This window comes from Procambarus clarkii, chromosome 57 (genome assembly GCF_040958095.1).
Source record: "Procambarus clarkii isolate CNS0578487 chromosome 57, FALCON_Pclarkii_2.0, whole genome shotgun sequence".
Taxonomy (NCBI): Eukaryota; Metazoa; Arthropoda; class Malacostraca; order Decapoda; family Cambaridae; genus Procambarus; species Procambarus clarkii.
Genome location: NC_091206.1, coordinates 15,001,548 through 15,020,867, shown reverse-complemented (window position 1 = coordinate 15,020,867; position 19,320 = coordinate 15,001,548). Strand labels below are relative to the sequence as shown.

Below are 19,320 nucleotides of genomic sequence, written 5' to 3'. Positions count from 1 at the left end.
AGTCGCTAACATCTAACGATATGGATGTTGCGATACCAGATGACTATAATATTGTGATGCCTGATCAATGAAAATGATTCATGATAACTGAGAAAAAAGACAAAATTATATTATATATATATATATATATATATATATATATATATATATATATATATATATATATATATATATATATATATATATATATATATATTGTAAGGCAGAAGATGCTAGACTTATAAGACAAAAGATACAAGAAACACAAGGAAACTGTCAAATATTTTTAATTAGTGTTCAGTGCTCGCCGTGCTTATGGGCTGTTGAGCAACAATCACTTGTTAGGTACAGTTTCGCTTTTACATGAGTCTAAGATGCTTTAAACTCGCTTGGGTGATCCAATCGTAGATCCAAACTGATGTTTATTCCATCAGCTTGGCATAAACATTTAGTTCCTGGAAGTCATACTGTATCTACATTGGGAATTATCAATCGTGCTCCAGTCCAGAAGGTTTAATATAAAGAAACAATGTCCAGCTTAAAAATGAAGTGTTCTTTGAAGTTGAAATAAGCTACGTTACTCTGAATTAAATTCTGTTATTTGCTAGGCAAGGAAGGAAGTCATTTTATCTATCATGCAACACAATAGCAACAGAAACAGGCCAGGTCAGACACGCACTCATTGTGCACTAACGGCAATGTGTGCATGTCTAAGCAATGGATTAAATTCCTAGAACTACCTGCTTCCTTAATTCCCCACAAAAACAATAATTACCATTAATGGGGGTGGTCAAAGGATATATATCTATCTAGTATCTATCCTAGTACAGTATATATCTATATATCTATCCTAGTACAGTATATATCTATATATCTATCCTAGTACAGTACAACAGAGAGGAATAATTTAAATGCACTTATACATATATTAATTAATACTGGCCAGCAATGATTAATATAACAAAATATATATTTTCTAAACTAAATTACAAGTTAAGATGCTGCTTATACTTGCACATGCGCTTGTACCAAACTACAAGTAATGATAAATTTTCTCTTGCGTGTGAGTCAAGCATCAGTTTGTGTCACGCATAATTGGCCGGCATTCACACACACACTATCAGGCATACTTATATACACACAATGATAGTTAATGCTCGTCCAGTTATTAATGAATGTACACGTATAATTAAAGTTATGAAAGCCCTGATATCGCAAAACAAAGAAATAATTGGCACTGGAATAATTATCCAAATCATAGTTTTTCTTCCACAGTGAGAGTAACCACAGCTTTTGTTGCAAAAACGATTTTTGGCCCATTAACCAATTTTGATAATGAGACGCGTAATTGACTAGCTGGTGACACACAGTCAGAGCTGCCTCTCTCTGGCGACGGTCAGAGCTGCCTCTCTCTGGTGACGGTGAGAGCTGCCTCTCTCTGGTGACGGTCAGAGCTGCCTCTCTCTGGTGACGGTCAGAGCTGCCTCTCTCTGGTGACGGTCAGAGCTGCCTCTCTCTGGTGACGGTCAGAGCTGCCTCTCTCTGGTGACGGTCAGAGCTGCCTCTCTCTGGTGACGGTCAGAGCTGCCTCTCTCTGGTGACGGTCAGAGCTGCCTCTCTCTGGCGACGGTCAGAGCTGCCTCTCTCTGGTGACGGTGAGAGCTGCCTCTCTCTGGTGACGGTCAGAGCTGCCTCTCTCTGGTGACGGTCAGAGCTGCCTCTCTCTGGTGACGGTCAGAGCTGCCTCTCTCTGGTGACGGTCAGAGCTGCCTCTCTCTGGTGACGGTCAGAGCTGCCTCTCTCTGGTGACGGTCAGAGCTGCCTCTCTCTGGTGACGGTCAGAGCTGCCTCTGCGTTTCACCAAGTCCTTGCACGTCGAAAATGCTCAAAACAGTTTTCTTACTTCAATCTGGTCTTCCGTGCATCTTTAGTCATTATCGGAGCCTTGAACCGCTGACCACATACCACAGCCCGCAGCTCCACCAACTGCGCCACCAACAGGGGCCACCTTACCGTGAAGGTGTTAGGCGTTCCACATACAAGTCACATAAATTGATAACTACAATATAGTGGATCTTCACGATATGGTGGCTAGCAATTTATACATATACATACATTATATATGCGAACAAGCCTGAATGGTCCCCAGGCATACATGCAACCGAAAACTCACACCCCCAGTGTGAGGTGTGAGTGTCACCCTTGTGTGATTCTGGGGTGTGAGTTTTCAGTTGCATGTGTGCCTGGGGAGCATTCAGGCTTGTTCGCATTTGTGTTCCTCACGGGTGCCCCAAAGAATGAGGTGATTTGATAAAATACTATGCCCAAGATTGCCATCAGAGTGCCGGCGGGCTGATGGGAAAATAGCCTCGGCTACCATCAGCTTATGTCCGGTCGTGATGGTCGAGTGGATAAGGTGCCCTGTACACCGGTTGCATAGTGCTCCTGGCAGTATGGGTTCGAGTCACTTCTGGGGTGTGAGTTTTCAGTTATATATTATATATATGTGGAAAATCCACAGAGAAATGGGAAAGGGAGATGAACGTTTCGGCCAATTAAAGCCGCTGTCAACACCGGACTGACTTAGAGAAACAGATGGAGGGTGGAGGCCAACAACTGGGACCTGGCCACCCATCCCCAGGGAAAGATTTACCCAGAAACAGGTATAGCTTAGCTTAGAACAGTCAGAAGGAACAAGCGGTAAGAGAATAAGTATGAAAGATTAAACAAAAAGCCCCATTGAACAAACACATATGTGATTATAATATTGTATTAAGACATTGTAACCTTACCTATCAGAGTATTTTCTTAAACTGTTGTGCAATATTGTAACTTAAGAATAGGTCAAGTTTGTACATACCAGTACTATCATTGAGAAGATTTGGACACTCATTACGGCAGACTCAATCAAATTCCGGTCCACGAAACCGCTGCAATTTCTAATTCGTTTCGCTCCTCCCCAATTAATAGTGTGATCACCTAAACTTGTGTGTAGATACAATGCACTAGACGTTTTGGCAGTTCTAATACTATGAGCATGTTGGGACAAACGCAATTGTAAGGATTTGCCAGTTTGTCCGAGGTACACAGACTCACAATCATTACAGGGAATCGAATACACACAACCTGCTGAACCAGGGGGAATTTTTATATTAAATTGGACTTGATCATACTATCATTGAACACCAAATTGATATAAAGGTTCTTAAAAACCCGAGGAAAGTTGTTCAAGTCCTATCGCATAAGGTACCACCAATGACTTTCGAATTTATGTATAGTATATATATATATGTGTGTATGTCTGTGTCTGTGTGTGTCTGTCTGCGCGCGCGTATATGCGTATGTATATATATGAGGATGAAGAGAATGTGTGGGGCAGACGAATACAGAGAGAGAATGGAGTTAGTGGAGTTAAAATAAATCGTCAGGAGACACAGAAGACTGAATATGAAGCGTCGACACTCTACGTCGAGCGTGGTACTGGAGGTGACGGTCTCAACACTGGGGAAAGACCCTCCCAGCGCCACCAGTTGTGTGGTAGCGCCGCCAGCCGGAGCACCGGTGATATAACGTTCTGAACAGTGACTGCCATATATATACGTGTGTGTGTTTCCGGCTATTGCGTCTTGGACCCACACGCAAGCTGACAGTGTGTCATCTAAGACACCTTAGCTTGGCAGTGAGGATGAGAGCGCCAGCGAGGGTCCTGGTGCCACGAGTGGCTGTGGGAACTGTTGTGTTGTGTTTCATCTACACTTCCGGCCCCCGCGGTAAGTTGACAGTCTTTACCCTGCACACACCTGACTAGGAAGTGCGCCCCTACCCCCCCCCCCCCACAGTTAGTTAATAACTCTCTTAAGTATATCTGATGGAACTAGCCCTCCTTCCGCCCCCCCTCCCATCCTACGCTTGTTGTGTCCGTTAGCAGGTAAAGATAACATGCCAAGATTACACATCTGTGGATACCAAACCTGCACACCTGTAGATACCAAACCTGTACACCTGTTAATATCTGAGGCCCATACAGATTCATACTTTTCCCCATCACTTATTAATGCCTAGATCCCCACATGTGTTGATCTCTGGACCCAAAAATTGTTGATCTCTGGACTATTAATCTATAAATACCAGGTACCCCCCCCCCCAAAGTTATTTCACACGCCTGCCTATGTGTGACCCAAAACGTAATTCTCACTTTTGCCGATACCTAATTCTCTCACTTGGCTAGATATCACATCTGTTGATACCTCCCCACCAGCCCCCTCAAGCCTGCTAACGGCTGGTCCCCCACACCTGTTGATACTTGGATGTAATCTCTACTAAAACCTGATATAAATTCCTGCTGATAATTGAGGTTTAAGTCTCAAAGTATTTACCCCTATTACGGATTCCTGAGACCCAACTTGAGCATCAGATCATGAGATACGAGACGAACATCATAACGGTCCATACTGCAGGGGAGACAAGCCAGCGCCCTACGACACCCCAGTTTCCCAGTAGCAAGAGTGAGGACGAGGAGGAGTGGTTGGCCGACGATATAAGCAACGGTTCGTCCGTCTGTCCCACACCTAAGGTTCCACCCCATGACTTCCTCAAGCTCAGAAACATCTTCAGGTAAGGGGTTAAGAGGTTTATATTTAGAGAGAGACAGATGATGCTCTCTCTCAGATTACCGTTACCTTGCTGCCTTGAGAACACCCCAATCAATGAGTAAGGGTGTGGCAGGTGTACTGTAAGGGAGAGCAAGATGAGCGTGGCGTCTCACGACTCCCTAGCCTCCCTTAGTCTACACTTAACTGTACTCAACCATGAATGACCATTTCCTTCCCCATGTTATTGTTAAATTGATTACATCTGTTGGCATGTGCATTTTGCCGCCTCTGTTTATACTGTTTATATTTATTTGCCATCATCAATCTGAAGAAATGTGTGGGTGTGTGTGTGTACTCATCTATTTGTGCCTGCGGGGGTCGAGCTCTGGCTCTTTGGTCCCGCTTCTCAACTGTCAATCAACTGGTGTACAGGTTCCTGAGCCTACTGGGCTCTATCATATCTACACTTGAAACTGTGTTAGGAAGTGATGTGGTGGAGTCAGCCTCCACCACATCACTTCCTAATGCATTCCATCTGTCAACCACTCTGACACTAAAAAAGTTCTTTCTAATATCTCTGAGGCTCATTTGGACACTCAGTTTTGACCTGTGTCCCCTAGTGCGTGTGCCCCTTATGTTAAATAGCCTGTCTTTATCTACTCTATAAATTCCTTTGAGAATCTTGAATGTGGTGATCATGTCCCCCCTAACTCTTCTCTCTTCCAGCGACGTGAGGTTTATAATTCCCGTAGTCTCTCCTCATAGCTCATACCTCTCAGCCCGGGTACTAGTCTGGTGGCAAACCTTTGAACCTTTTCCAGTTTAGTTTTATTCTTGACTAGATATGGACTCCATGCTGGGGCTGCATACTCCAGGATTGGCCTGACATATGTGGTATACAAAGTTCTGAATGATTCCTTACACAAGTTTCTAAATGCCGTTCTTATGTTGGCCAACCTGGCATATGCCGCTGATGTTATCCTCTTGATATGAGCTGCAGGGGACAGGTCTGGCGTGATATCAACCCCCAAGTCTTTTTCTCTCACTGACTCTTGAGGAATTTCATCTTCCAAATGATACCTTGTATCTGGCCTCCTGCTCTCTACACCTATCTTCATTATATTACATTTGCTTGGGTTAAACTCTAACAACCATTTGTTCGACCAAATGATGTGTGTGTTTGTGAACTTATGTGTGTGTGTGTATTCACCTAGTTGTGCTTGCGGGGGTTGAGCTCTGGCTCTTTGGTCCCACCTCTCAACCGTCAATGAACAGGTGTACAGATTCCCACTGTGTGCATGTGTGCGAGTGTGTATGTGTGTGTGTGTGTGTGTGTGTGTGTGTGTGTGTGTGTGTGTGTGTGTGTGTGTGTGTGTGTGTGTGTGTGTGTATAGACTCGTCACATTACCAGTGATGGTTTAACATTTATAACGTCATCACTTAATGCCATGTCCATGACACCACATATAAACTTAGTTAATACCCTCATTCTAACTGATGTATCACCCTGCGACCCCTGTAGCCTGAAGGAGGCCCAGCAGGAGGAAGGGACCAACATCCTGCTCCTGGAGAGTTCCTGCGCAGTTAAGCCCACCGTCCGCGCCTGGTGCGCCTTGGAGAGGTAGGTCTAAAAATTACGCTCCATCCTATTTGTCTCGATCCAGTAAAGCATACAGGATAGTCAGCGCAAACTCATCATTCTGTTGAACAATAAAATTGTCAATAAGAAAGTTAGAGAACTGTTTCACTACACACACATACACACCGTGTGTGGGGCCGGTGGCTGAGCGGACAGCACGCTGAACGCGTGATCCTTTGGTCCCGGGTTCGATTCCGGGCGCCGACGAGAAACAATGGGCAGAGTTTCTTTCGGCCTAATGCGCCTGTTACCTAGCAGTTAATAGATACCTGGGAGTTAGTCAGCTGTCATGGGCTGTTTCCTGGGGGGTGTGTGTGTGGTGTGGAAAAAAATAGTAGTTAGGAACAGTTGATTGACAGTTGAGAAGCAGGCCGAAAGAGCAGAGCTCAACCCCCGCAAGCACAACTAGGTGAATACACACACACACACACACACACACACACACACACACACACACACACACACACACACACACACACACACACACACACACATACACACACACACACACACACACACACACACACACACACACACACACACACACACACACACACACACACACACACACACACACAGGAATGCACTTGGGGAACAGGTTGTGGAAGCAAACTCTATTCATACTTTTAAAATTAGGTATGATAGGGAAATGGGACAGGAGTCATTGCTGTAAATAACCGATGGCTGGAAAGGCGGGATCCAAGATTCAATGCTCGATCCTGCAAGTACAAATAGGTGAGTACACCCTGCAGTGGTCCAAACCAAAATTCCCGATGCAATATTTCCAGAAAACTAATTAACACAAATTAAACAAATGCACGGAGGGACGAAGCAGTGCACAACACACATAATAAAACTCCCCCCTGGATACATACACTACATCTCCGGGGAAACTGAACGTAGATGAAAACAAAACCTAGACCGTAAGAGTTATTGCCTTATAGGCACCTGGCAGCCAGAAAGGTGGGGATCCAGTAGTTGAAGCTTGATCCAGCGTACACAACTAGGCGAGTACGCCTCCACCCTATCACGGCCGGTGGCTCCTGAGAGCAGGAACACGCCAGGTGTCGTGGTTATCCCGTTAGGTATAAACACTACCGCTGCGCCACCATTGTGTGAGTTCACCTTCCACGCTGTGTATAGCGTGACGGTGTAGTGTCACGTGGAGGAGCGTGACGATGTAGTGTGACGTGGAGGAGCTTTACAGTGCAGTGATGAGGTGGAGACGTGATAGTTACTGAATATTTACCGTGTGAGAACGTCCCGTTGAGCACTGAACGTTTTTTGTGAACGCTGTCACACCAGTTAGCACTCTCCCCGTTACATGCATCAGTGTATATATAAGTGGAGTGTGTGTGAATATGCCCACTGTTTACAGTGCCATGTGACCTATCACACTTACACCAGATAGCAAAGCTTTTCAGCGTACCTCTCTTCTCCAACTGCCTCTCTAACCTCAGCTGCTTCTCTCCCTCCCAACCTGCCAAGCTTGGCTCAACAGAACCCCGAGGCTCGGGTGTGGTATGTGATGACGGCGCCGCTGCTCGAGGTGAAGGACGGCCTGGCTCGCCGTCTCCTCCACCAGTACACCAACCTGCAGGTTGTCACGGCCGACCTGCAGGAGGTCTTCTCCCACACCCCACTCACGCGCCTCTACACCTCCGGATCCTGGAACGCCAACACCCGTAAGTTCTCCTCTACGCTCCATTCCTTCCCCCCGTCCCATCCCAATTCCTTATCCTGACTTCTTCCTAGTGCTATATAGTCGTAATGGCTTGGCGCTTTTCTTTGATAATTCCTTCCTTCCACATACGTCCCTCTACACCCGGAAAGCTTGCAACGCCAGAGTTCAGCCCTGTCAGCCACAACCAGCTAAGCAAAAACAGGTTCCAGGAGCTGGAGTTCAATCCATACAAGTAAACATCTGTTTAAAAACATGTCAACACCAAGGAATATTTCTCGTTTTACGGCACCTCAAGAGCCATCCACCTGTGGCACCGATAGATACAAGGGCCAGCCACCTGTAGTTATGATAGATAAGGGCCATCCACCTGTAGTTGCGATAGGTAAGGGCCATCCACCTGTAGTTATGATAGATAAGGGCCATCCACCTGTAGTTACGATAGGTAAGGGCCATCCACCTGTAGTTACGATACATAAGGGCCATTCACCTGTAGTTACGATAGGTAAGGGCCATCCACCTGTAGTTACGATAGATAAGGGCCATCTACCTGTACTTACGATAGATAAGGGCCATCCACCTGTAGCCACGATAGATAAGGGCCATCACACACCAAGAACAGTCCCCTAGCGTTACTCAGACGACGCAGTGAGACGTAATGAATACAAGAGTCCCCATGAGAGGATAAAACACCCAACTATGGAATTAATTTAAAGTTTTTTTATGTAATTAAAAAATTAATTTAACCCACTGTTAACATGAGAATCTGGGCGATATTGACGAATTGTTTTAGCTAGGAGATATATATATATATATATATATATATATATATATATATATATATATATATATATATATATATATATATATATATGTCGTACCTAGTAGCCAGAACTCACTTCTCAGCCTACTATGCAAGGCCCGATTTGCCTAATAAGCCAAGTTTTCATGAATTAATGTTTTTTCGTCTACCTAACCTACCTAACCTAACCTAACCTAGCTTTTTTTGGCTACCTAACCTACCTAACCTAACCTAACCTATAAATATAGGTTAGGTTAGGTTAGGTAGGGTTGGTTAGGTTCGGTCATATATCTACGTTAATTTTAACTCCAATAAAAAAAAAATTGACCTCATACATAGAGAAAAGGGTTGCTTTATCATTTCATAAGAAAAAAATTATAGTAAATATATTAATTCAGGAAAACTTGGCTTATTAGGCAAATCGGGCCTTGAATAGTAGGCTGAGAAGTGAGTTCTGGCTACTAGGTACGACATATATATATATATATATATATATATATATATATATATATATATATATATATATATATATATATATATATATATATATATATATATAAATTGGGTAATGTTCGTATATACGTGAGAGCTGGGTCGTGTTGAAGCATTTATTATCGATGAGTTGTTTCATTATTTACAAGAAATGGGTAGTTTATTATTGTTACTGATATCAGCGTAATCTTCCCACTGATCAATGGTTCAAAGTATACCTTCCCCACTGATCAGTGGTTCAAAGTATACCTTCCCCACTGATCAGTGGTTCAAAGTATACCTTCCCCACTGATCAATGGTTCAAAGTATACCTTCCCCACTGATCAATGGTTCAAAATATACCTTCCCCACTGATCAGTTATTTATTACGGTAATCCACAATATGTATACAAACGGAATTAATCACTGTAAAGCTGAATCGTTGTATTCACGACCCCCGTTCATGCCACTGCCTTCGCGTCCTACCAAGCCAGAGTGGCCGGAGGTGAACCTGGCCGACCTCATGCGTCTGGGACTGGTGTGGCACCTGGGCGGGTTCTACGTGGACACCGATGTGGTGTGCATCAGGCCCCTGACCGGCCTCGCTAACGCCATCGGCTGGCAGGAGATGTCGACGCTGGGCTCTGGGGTCTTCCACTTCAGCCGTCACCACCCCGTGCTGCAGAGAGTCATGGCCCGTGCGGCGAGAACCTTTAAGGTATGACTCCTCAATATTACATACACCTACTTGTACTGGTCGGTAGAGTAGCGTCTTGATAGTGATCCCGAAGGGACCGTTACACGACTTAATAATGGTCCAGGAGAGACTGAAACGTCCTCATGTCGTTTCCAAGTGCTATATAAATATATAGTCACTGCCTTAGCCCTTTCTCCTCATGACTGCCTCACCTGGGCAATGCTACGAATTTATTCACTATATGTCTCATATTTCCTGTTACTTTTATTTAAAAGCTATATATTCAAAGTATTTTGAGCGGAAAGAATATCATGGATGGTTCGGCTCAGTTCTGTTTCGTCTGTGTTTCATACAAGTGTTTTAAAATCAACAGACCAACAAGTGGGGCAGCAGTGGGCCCCACGCCTTCACCTGGGTGATGAAGGAGCTGTGTGGTGGCGAGGTGCTGATGGGGGGCAAGGCGGGCAGCTGCCAGGGCATCCGGCTGCTGCCCATCAGGGCCTTCTACCCTGTCCCCGCCCCTGTTTGGAGAACTCTCTTCACTTTCCAGACGCCGCGTGAGGTCACTGAGGTGAGACGCAGCAGACTCTTTCCTTCTGGGAACAGATACCCAACCACTTGGGCTGGACGGTAGAGCGACGGTCTCGCTGCATGCAGGTCGGTGTTCAATCCCCGGCCGTCCAAGTAGTTGGGCACCGTTCCTTCCCCCCTCCCTGTCCCATCCCAAATCCTTATCCTGACCCCTTCCCAATGCTATATAGTCGTAATGGCTTGGCGCTTTCCCCTGATAGTTCCCTTCTGGGAACAGATCTACCCGACTGTTGTTGATGGAACCACAACCTGAGACCTCATTTAATGAGCTCTAGACGCAGGAATATTTAATGATCGGAACAATCCATTAACTGCATGGGTGACACTGCGGATATTAACGCAACAACTTTGGCTTGGTCAGCCTCGGGGAAGATTGTCTTCGGAACCGACTCAAGATATGGATGATTTATTAACGAGTAACCTTATTATAGTGGGTTTGTTGAGGTTATCTTGAGATGATTTCGGGGCTTTTTAGTGTCCCCGCGGCCCGGTCCTCGACCAGGCCTCCACCCCCAGGAAGCAGCCCGTGACAGCTGACTAACACCCAGGTACCTATTTTACTGCTAGGTAACAGGGGCATAGGGTGGGTACTCAGATGTATATCTCAGGCCTTCAGTGACTACATCTTGCCTATTTGTTAAGTTTTGATGGGGTCGGCGAATCGTTTCACGAGAACGTTAGACAAGAATATGGATGAGTATAAATAGCAGCTGCTTTGTATGGCCCCCATAGGCCTCTGCGGTTGCTTTTATACATATTTTCTAAGATACTTCCCGAGTGAGACATTAACACGTGTTTATATCTGTTGACAGAGGTACCTGCACTCCTACATGATCCACACCTGGAACCAACTGAGTCATAGCCAGCCAGTCGTCAAGGGTTCGGGAAGTATTTACGACCAGGCAGCCAAAGTCTTCTGTCCCGTCACCCGCGCCCACGCCACCACACACGCCCCTCTCTACTGATTCCCAGGCCATCACCCACCACCGTCTACTACTACTACTACTACTACCACTACGACGAAAGACTACTACGTCTACTACTACTACGTCTACTACTACCTACGCTACCGCCGTCTACTGACACGCCTGTCATCTAAGTCTGGGAACGTACATGCTGTTGCCTGCGGAAAACCGGAAGACAATCGTCTCTGGAAGCTGCTCTATTTCACGGGGTTAATGGGGATTGTTAGTTTAAGATTGATAGCCCCCTTACCCCTTAGTCTCAAGGATAAGGGGGCCCATGGGGATGCCGAGAACCCAATATATTTATAAATATATTTGCTAACACGTCTGGCAGCGTGAGAGTACCAGGACCAACACTGTAGGCAATCGCGGGTGTAGTACACTTTATGAAGGGCAGACGTCAATCTGTGTACTTATGTATGTAGGTTAAATTAGCATTTTAAAACCACTACAATCACCTGCGGTTGTTTAATAAATCACTGAACACTGATGTTTAACAGATCTCTCACCCTGTCCATGGAGGGCAGAAGAAAATGTATATATGCTGGTTAGCATTGTAAATGTGTGGCCACGTCTGTGGTAGAAAATCATAATTAAAAAAATTTACTTTCAGAGCCAGTGTGGTCATTCCTGGCCTCGCTGATGCGAACTCTTGGTTTAAATTGATTCTCAGCTTAGGGGGGGGGGGCATTAATGTTTTGTTTCATATACTGTATATAATTATATATGATTAATGATGCGTATCTACTGACAGAGTCTTCACCCTCTAACCCCACTATATCAACTGTCATATTATTCGACAGTGTACAAAACTTACTAGTCATAAAAATTTGTTGTTTCCAAAATGAAAACACGAACATTTTGTGTGTGATTATATATATATATATATATATATATATATATATATATATATATATATATATATATATATATATATACATCTGAGGAGCTGGAGGAACTCGACAACCTATGACAACCATCTTTGTAACCCATATGTAACTCCTTTTTTGTAACAAAGTTCAAATAAAGTAAATATATATGTGTACATACAAAAGAATGGGGGTGGTAGGAGAAGATAATATTAGTGTTCAGTGAGAAACCACAAGGTCTCCTCTGAATACTTTTTATTTTCTTCTCCGAGGCTATGGGTCCCCACATTGGCACCAGAGGTGGTACCCTCACAAATAAAAAAAAAAATATATATATATATATATATATATATATATATATATATATATATATATATATATATATATATATATTATATATATATATATATATATATATATATATATATATATATATATATATATATTCAGAAACAAGCGTTATATTTACTTATCCAGTGTAAGGTGACGAAGCATATTGAGTCATGTAATCATGTCATTACTAAGCGAAGCCCGTTCCGAGAGTGTGATAGTCTCGCACGTAGTAAACCCCAGACATGTATCCTCGCACGTAGTAAACCCCAGACATGTATCCTCGCACGTAGTAAACCCCAGACATGTATCCTCGCACGTAGTAAACCCCAGACATGTATCCTCGCACGTAGTAAACCCCAGAGAGGTAGCCCCAAACGTTGTAAAACTTTTTTCAACTTTACGCGTAGAACACACCCCAGAGAGAGGTAGCCTGGCACGTGGAACACACCCCAGAGAGAGGTAGCCTGGCACGTGGAACACACCCCAGAGAGAGGTAGCCTGGCACGTGGAACACACCCCAGAGAGAGGTAGCCTGGCACGTGGAACACACCCCAGAGAGAGGTAGCCTGGCACGTAGAACACACCCCAGAGAGAGGTAGCCTGGCACGTGGAACACACCCCAGAGAGAGGTAGCCTGGCACGTACAACACCCCGGAGAGAGGTAGCCTGGCACGTAGAACACACCCCAGAGAGAGGTAGCCTGGCACGTACAACACCCCGGAGGAAATCTAGTGTTTATGACAGGAAATACCAGACTGCCACAGGGAAACAGAAGCTATATATAGTTCCTGATTGATTTCCTCTGACACTCTAGGAATCGACATTTCCTAATCACGTTTAACCACGATATAAGTTAAAGAAATGCCCATTTGAGAAAAGGTGAGCGTGTCCTTACACCGCCAATTTGCACTGTAAGACCTTTGGTGGGGTGTTCTTCACTTGCTGTTAAAGGTCAGGTCCCCCTTCTCGGAAACTCCTAAAGTGGCAGAGCTTTTCGGGAGACGAATGTAAGGCTCTCGACTCTCTCTTGAGTTCTTCCAGTACTTCGAGACGAGATTTCCAGCCAATATGCGTAGTGCTTGTTGATGACAAAGGTACAGGTGAACTGTTCACTCGCAACTAATGTTCATGCAGGTATTATGCGATTCAGTGCTCACTGTTAAAACAGTTTACAGGTGTTGTGTGAAGTGTTCACTGTTAACTCAGTTATAGATGTCGTGTAAAGTGTCCACTTATACCTTGGTCACAAGTGTCATATAAAGTGTCCACTGATAGCCATATTTTCTTCATTATTTATATTTATATTATACCGTATACCATCATGAACATTATATACATCATACTGTGGACGTAGAGTCATTATCCCAGTTGAATGTGGTCAGTGTTAACAAAGACGCTATACACGATATACAAGACGATATATCTCACATATATCAGTCATTATCTTGTCAAAGTTGACCATTGTAAATTAAACGTTTTCTATAGTTCAGCAATGCCTCTTATTTGTTATTTTATTTTTGTAAATAAATATTTACATAAAATGGCTACTGAGTTATCAACGATCCTTCTCCTTCATTTGCCTCGACACTCGATTTCTATGGTAATCCTGTAAGTAGGTAACTGTTACGGCCCTCTCGGGTCGCAACCGGGTTCTTACTCTGATGTTGTTAGAGGAAGGGTATCCGGCCCCAAGCCAGTAGTGGCTTTCAAGGGGTGCGATCCGTAACGCAAGTAAAATAAAAGGGGAAGGGAAATAAAGTCAAGAACTTAATAATATAATTACCGTCACCAATAAATATATATAAGAAGATTACATGGGGGGGGTATAAACACTATTATATACACTGTTGTCTTCTTCTGAAGACTCTGAATGTTCACGGTGCTCAGCGGTGCCAAGCTCTTGGTCCTCTCGTGGCCTTACGACGAATCCTTCGAGAATCTTGAGTCTACCCCGGCCACAGGCCAGCCAAAGCACAGTTCCACTGGGGGCACCGTCGTGGAGGCCATCAACCACAAGTCCAGCCGGTAGCTGGCAGGTTCAAATCAGCGACGCTGGCTAGGCCACTCCACGATCGATACTAGGGTAGCGATCCCTAGTCAGGAGCCTCGTGTGATTGCACAGACCACTCTCCTTGCCACAATACCCCAGTGGTTAAGCGTCTCCACCAGTCAGTCCCGGGTATGACAATCCTTCAACTGCCACTTCACAGGCAGGGTAACACCACAGTGTTCATCCGGGGGGCGACTCACAGCTGCTGCAGCAAACACTTGGTGACGAGATGGCTGCCTTGGGTAGACTGACTCAACTTCCATTACAGCAGTCCCAGGTCGACTCTGTAATCAGACACGTCATCAGTAACAGGGACACTCTAAAGCACCTCACTTACAGGCTTAGACACAAACGCCCAACGTATCCATTCCATAGATGGCGTTGCTGTCTAAGCTCCACCTCACCAGAGGTCAGCAGTGGCTGTGTTATGAGCTGATTAGGACTGGAAACTAGCCCTGGTGGCCAGTACACCGCGTCCTCACCAGGTGTCGTCGTCCATTTGGAGGGGGTTTCGGGAGCTGACCCACAGATGGCGTGGTCGTCACTGCTCCAGGCTCGGACGCTGGATTCGGGTCCGTAACAGTAACTGTAGTAGGTTAACAACAGCTGTAGTAGGTAACCCCACTTCAGCTATTGACCGACACTACACAAAAGGTGTTGACCTATATTACACAGGTGCTGACCTACACTACACAGGGAGTTTCGGCCAACGCAACAGGGGACATACTGACATACACAACGCAGAAGGCCCCTACCTATACATTTAGTACCTAGACACCAGAGAAGGTACTGAACTTCATTTCATATAAGCACTGACCTACATAAGTGAAGAAATGTTGACCTACTCTTCAAAGGAGGTATTGACCTTAATAAGAGGGAGAGTATTGACCCACATGTAAGAGGAAGTCTTGATCTTCACAAGAGAGGAAGTGTTTATCGACATTACAAAAGAGATAGTGACCTACACAAGGGAAGAGGTGTTAAAATACACTACAGAGGTGTTCATGTACATTACAGATACATCACCCTGCACAACAGAGTCGACGACCTACACTCCAGAGGTGTTGACCTACAACATTACACAGGTACACAGGTAATGAAACAGGTGTTGACTGAGACCACGAAACCACCTCAAGGTAACGAAACAGGATTATTAGTGCTACAGAAACTCAGAAATCGCTCGGTTCCTTTTGAGTAGCAGCGAGGATCCTCCCGGTTGTATCACGGGTATCAATATATCTAGCACGGAAGCTGTGTAGTCCTGATCATGCAAACTGTCTTGGTTGGTACTAGCTTTCAGCTGATACTCAGTAGAAAGTGGGATTGAAAAGCAAAGGTCTATATCAGAGCGTGAGGTCAAAGGGCCGAGAGCTAGGTACGCTTGTGGTGGAGATCACGACCTGACATACACGCTATTGACCTGATCACGACCTGACATACACGCTATTGACCTGATCACGACCTGACATAGAGGCTATTATTTTAGCCTCTTCTTCTACCAATACATATCTACATTTGTGTTACATAGACAGGGATAGAGAGCGGCTATGGTACATAGGGAGTTATTGAGCACTCAACCACAGATACTTGAAATGCTTCTACAATGCTCACCAGCATACATATGTTCATCTGTCTTACATAGAGTTCTCTATGTAAGACAGATCTATTCTCCATCGTATAGTGCAATGGGCTATTGAACATTTGACCACAGGTGATTGAGGTACATGTACAAACGTAAACTAACAATTCTAACTAGGAACTCATGTTCGTCTCTCCTACTGTGACAAGTCAAGAGAGGAGCTACAGCACTGTTTACGGGAATGTGCCGGAGGTGGAGGATTGGGAAGGGGAGGCTGTGCATGCATGAGCAAGCACCATACAGATGATAAGCTTCGCCGCATGTGCCGTGCTGCATCACTGGTGTTGGGTTCAGTCGTAGGTATTGAAACTTTTTCACGAGTGTTCAGTTGCATCACAGGGGTGGTCATCATGTATTAGGGGCCCCTTTCACAGCTAGTGAGCTCTTTCAAAGGTGCTGAGATTCTTTACAGGTATGATATCAACACCATTAAAGGTGTTGATATCATACACAGGTTGGTCCCTTGTGTGTGTGTGTGTGTGTGTGTGTGTACTCCCCCTATTTGTACTCACCTAATTGTTCTTGCGGTGGTTGAGTTTTGGCTCTTTGGTCCCGCCTCTCAACTGTCAATCAACTGGTGTACAAGTTCCTGAGCCTACTGGGCTCTATCATATCTACACATGAAGCTGTGTATGGCGTCAGCCTCCACCACATCACTTCCTAATGCATTCCATTTGTGTGCGTGTGTGTGTGTGCGTGTGTCTTAAGGAGACCACAGGTATCATGAAGTTCCTTCCACTAACCAAGTACAGCAACTCGCCGTCTCCAGTCTGAACGATGACAGAGCTATGTCTTGAATAGATAACTCAGCCTCAGCACTAGGTGGACCACGCCGTCTCTTGACGATACATCAAGCAGATATGACAATACATTACATGCATCCATAGCCTATATGAAACTGTATAAACATATTATCAATATAATCATTAATACTCTATGATTGATGTTCACACACCGGCCATATATACTCTGTTATACGGACACACACACACACACACACACACACACACACACACACGGCTGTAGGCCGCGTGCGGTTAGCATTCTCAGAACAGTACTGAAGGCCACATTACGAAACTTGGAGACTGTGCATGTTAAGGGTGGAGCCCGTGGCGCCTGCTACAGGTTCCTTCTCCAGACACCCAGCACGTGTTGATGACCACGGAGGTGCCTGGGTGCTCATCCCAGCACGTGTTGATGATCACGGAGGTGCCTGGGTGCTCATCCCAGCAGGTGTTGATGCCAGGGTGTTGGTCCCAGCACCCTGGCTGGGACTAGGGGAGTACTACATTATTTGGGAACAGAAAAAAGCCAACCATAGCCATTCCAGTACGATTTCACTTATATTATTCCACGTACCACTGAATCCACAAGCGTGGCAACCTATTGACCTGCATTCGAAGAGTGCAATACACCTTACGTCTGTCTGCAGCATATGCAAAATCCTTGGGGCATGTAAGGATTCACTATTCAGTTGATTCTCCAATTAATATAGAGAAAGCCGTAGTCTGTTACAAACCCAGACTTGCATACCTGATCCTTTGTCCAAGCTCCAAACTCTACTGATCTAATCTGAGCTGGGTATCAGGAAACCCTGACCCAATCTCCTGATTGAGCATCTTCTTGATGCTCTTCTCACCTGAGCATCAGGAAGCGCTGACCCAATCTGAACTAGGTATCGGGAAGTGCTGACCGATTATCCCCTGGGTACGAGGAAGTATCTCGTACTTTTATTATATTATATATGTATATATATATATATATATATATATATATATATATATATATATATATATATATATATATATATATATATATATATATATATATATATATATATATGCGAACAAGCATGAATGGTCCCCAGGACTATATGCGACTGAATATAGGTGAACTCACTTCTGGGGTGTGAGTTTTCAGTCATATATATATATATATATATATATATATATATATATATATATATATATATATATATATATATATATATTCAGGCTTCCTGACCCCGATATGAGGAATAACAAACCCAATTATTATTAATCAACGGAAAACAAATTCGAAACAATGGATCCACAAAAATAAAGTTTATATATAAAAAATAAATGGCTACTACTAGATATAACGTAGGGTCAGAGGTGTGTGGAGTAAGTTATCAAGAAACATCACAAAAGCAATTTCACCGTAAAGTTCGCATGTTTATTAAAGGGGAATATGTTGCCAATTTAACAAAGTAACATAGTCTCCGCAGCGTCTTGCTGGCATTAGGGATCGTTTTCTATGTTTCAGTTGCTCGGCTACAATCGCGAAACTCATGAGAACCTCATCACTTTAACCCCTCCTAACGATACCCTCTAGCGATACCAGTGTTTCTTTTCCCCTTCTTTGACCCCCGCCAGCTCCCTTTACCACCACCCTTTACCCCATTACAATACCCCCTCAGGGTCAGGATCATGATTTGGGATGGGACGGGGGGAAGGAATGGTAGTAAGCGGGTCGTGTCAATCTTACATGAGAGAGGAACGAGTCCACCTTCGAGGTCAGAGCAGAAGAGAGTCCATCTTGAGAGTTTACAGAACTAAGAAAAATGTATCCATCTACTGACTCAATAAAACAAGTCAACATCGGAGGAATCAACGGAAGAAAATTGTCTTGGGGGACGGACCGAGAGAGACCAGCCTTGGAGTGTCTGTTCCTGCTTCTTTATCAAATTATCGGTCTGTCTGTCACGCCTCGAATGGCAGCAGTTTGTTACGAATGAAAACCTAACTGAAGAGACTCCGAGTGTCAGCTGGAATGCCAGGACACCGCGCTTGAACTTAAGTACAAGTAAATTTATAGAGGAAAGGAAGTACATCTCTAAAGGATAGAGTAGCATAGGCTATTTCTACCCCCCCTCGCCGCACTAAGGCGGTGAACCCTGGCGAGGTTCGGTCTCCTCTGGTTGCTGAGGCTGCGAGGGAGAGCACTCATCACCGGCATGATGTCGGTGTATGAATCAACACAATGAGAGGA

The 19,320-nt window shown here is 44.5% G+C and overlaps 1 protein-coding gene and 1 long non-coding RNA gene across 2 annotated transcripts; both read left to right on the top strand.

Moving 5' to 3' along the window:
• Positions 1 to 3,424: 3,424 nt before the first annotated feature.
• On the top strand, positions 3,425 to 12,352 carry LOC123745013 (lactosylceramide 4-alpha-galactosyltransferase). The gene is made up of 7 exons (XM_045725265.2): positions 3,425 to 3,749; positions 4,437 to 4,593; positions 6,094 to 6,192; positions 7,699 to 7,895; positions 9,659 to 9,882; positions 10,235 to 10,432; positions 11,265 to 12,352. The coding sequence occupies exons 1-7, from the start codon at positions 3,665 to 3,667 to the stop codon at positions 11,415 to 11,417; spliced, it is 1,113 nt and encodes a 370-aa protein (XP_045581221.2). The 5' UTR covers positions 3,425 to 3,664; the 3' UTR covers positions 11,418 to 12,352.
• Positions 12,353 to 12,685: 333 nt separating this feature from the next.
• LOC138353282 (uncharacterized) lies at positions 12,686 to 14,164 on the top strand. The gene is made up of 2 exons (XR_011223100.1): positions 12,686 to 13,248; positions 13,281 to 14,164. It is a non-coding gene; the product is annotated as an uncharacterized lncRNA (long non-coding RNA).
• The last annotated feature ends 5,156 nt before the right edge of the window (positions 14,165 to 19,320 follow it).

Coding starts and splice junctions, on each gene's coding strand:
- LOC123745013 (XM_045725265.2), top strand. CDS start 3,665: ATGAGAGCGCCAGCGAGGGTCCTGGTGCCACGAGTGGCTGTGGGAACT. Junction 6,193..7,698: donor GCCTGGTGCGCCTTGGAGAG/GTAGGTCTAAAA, acceptor CAACCTGCCAAG/CTTGGCTCAACAGAACCCCG. Junction 9,883..10,234: donor GTGCGGCGAGAACCTTTAAG/GTATGACTCCTC, acceptor TAAAATCAACAG/ACCAACAAGTGGGGCAGCAG.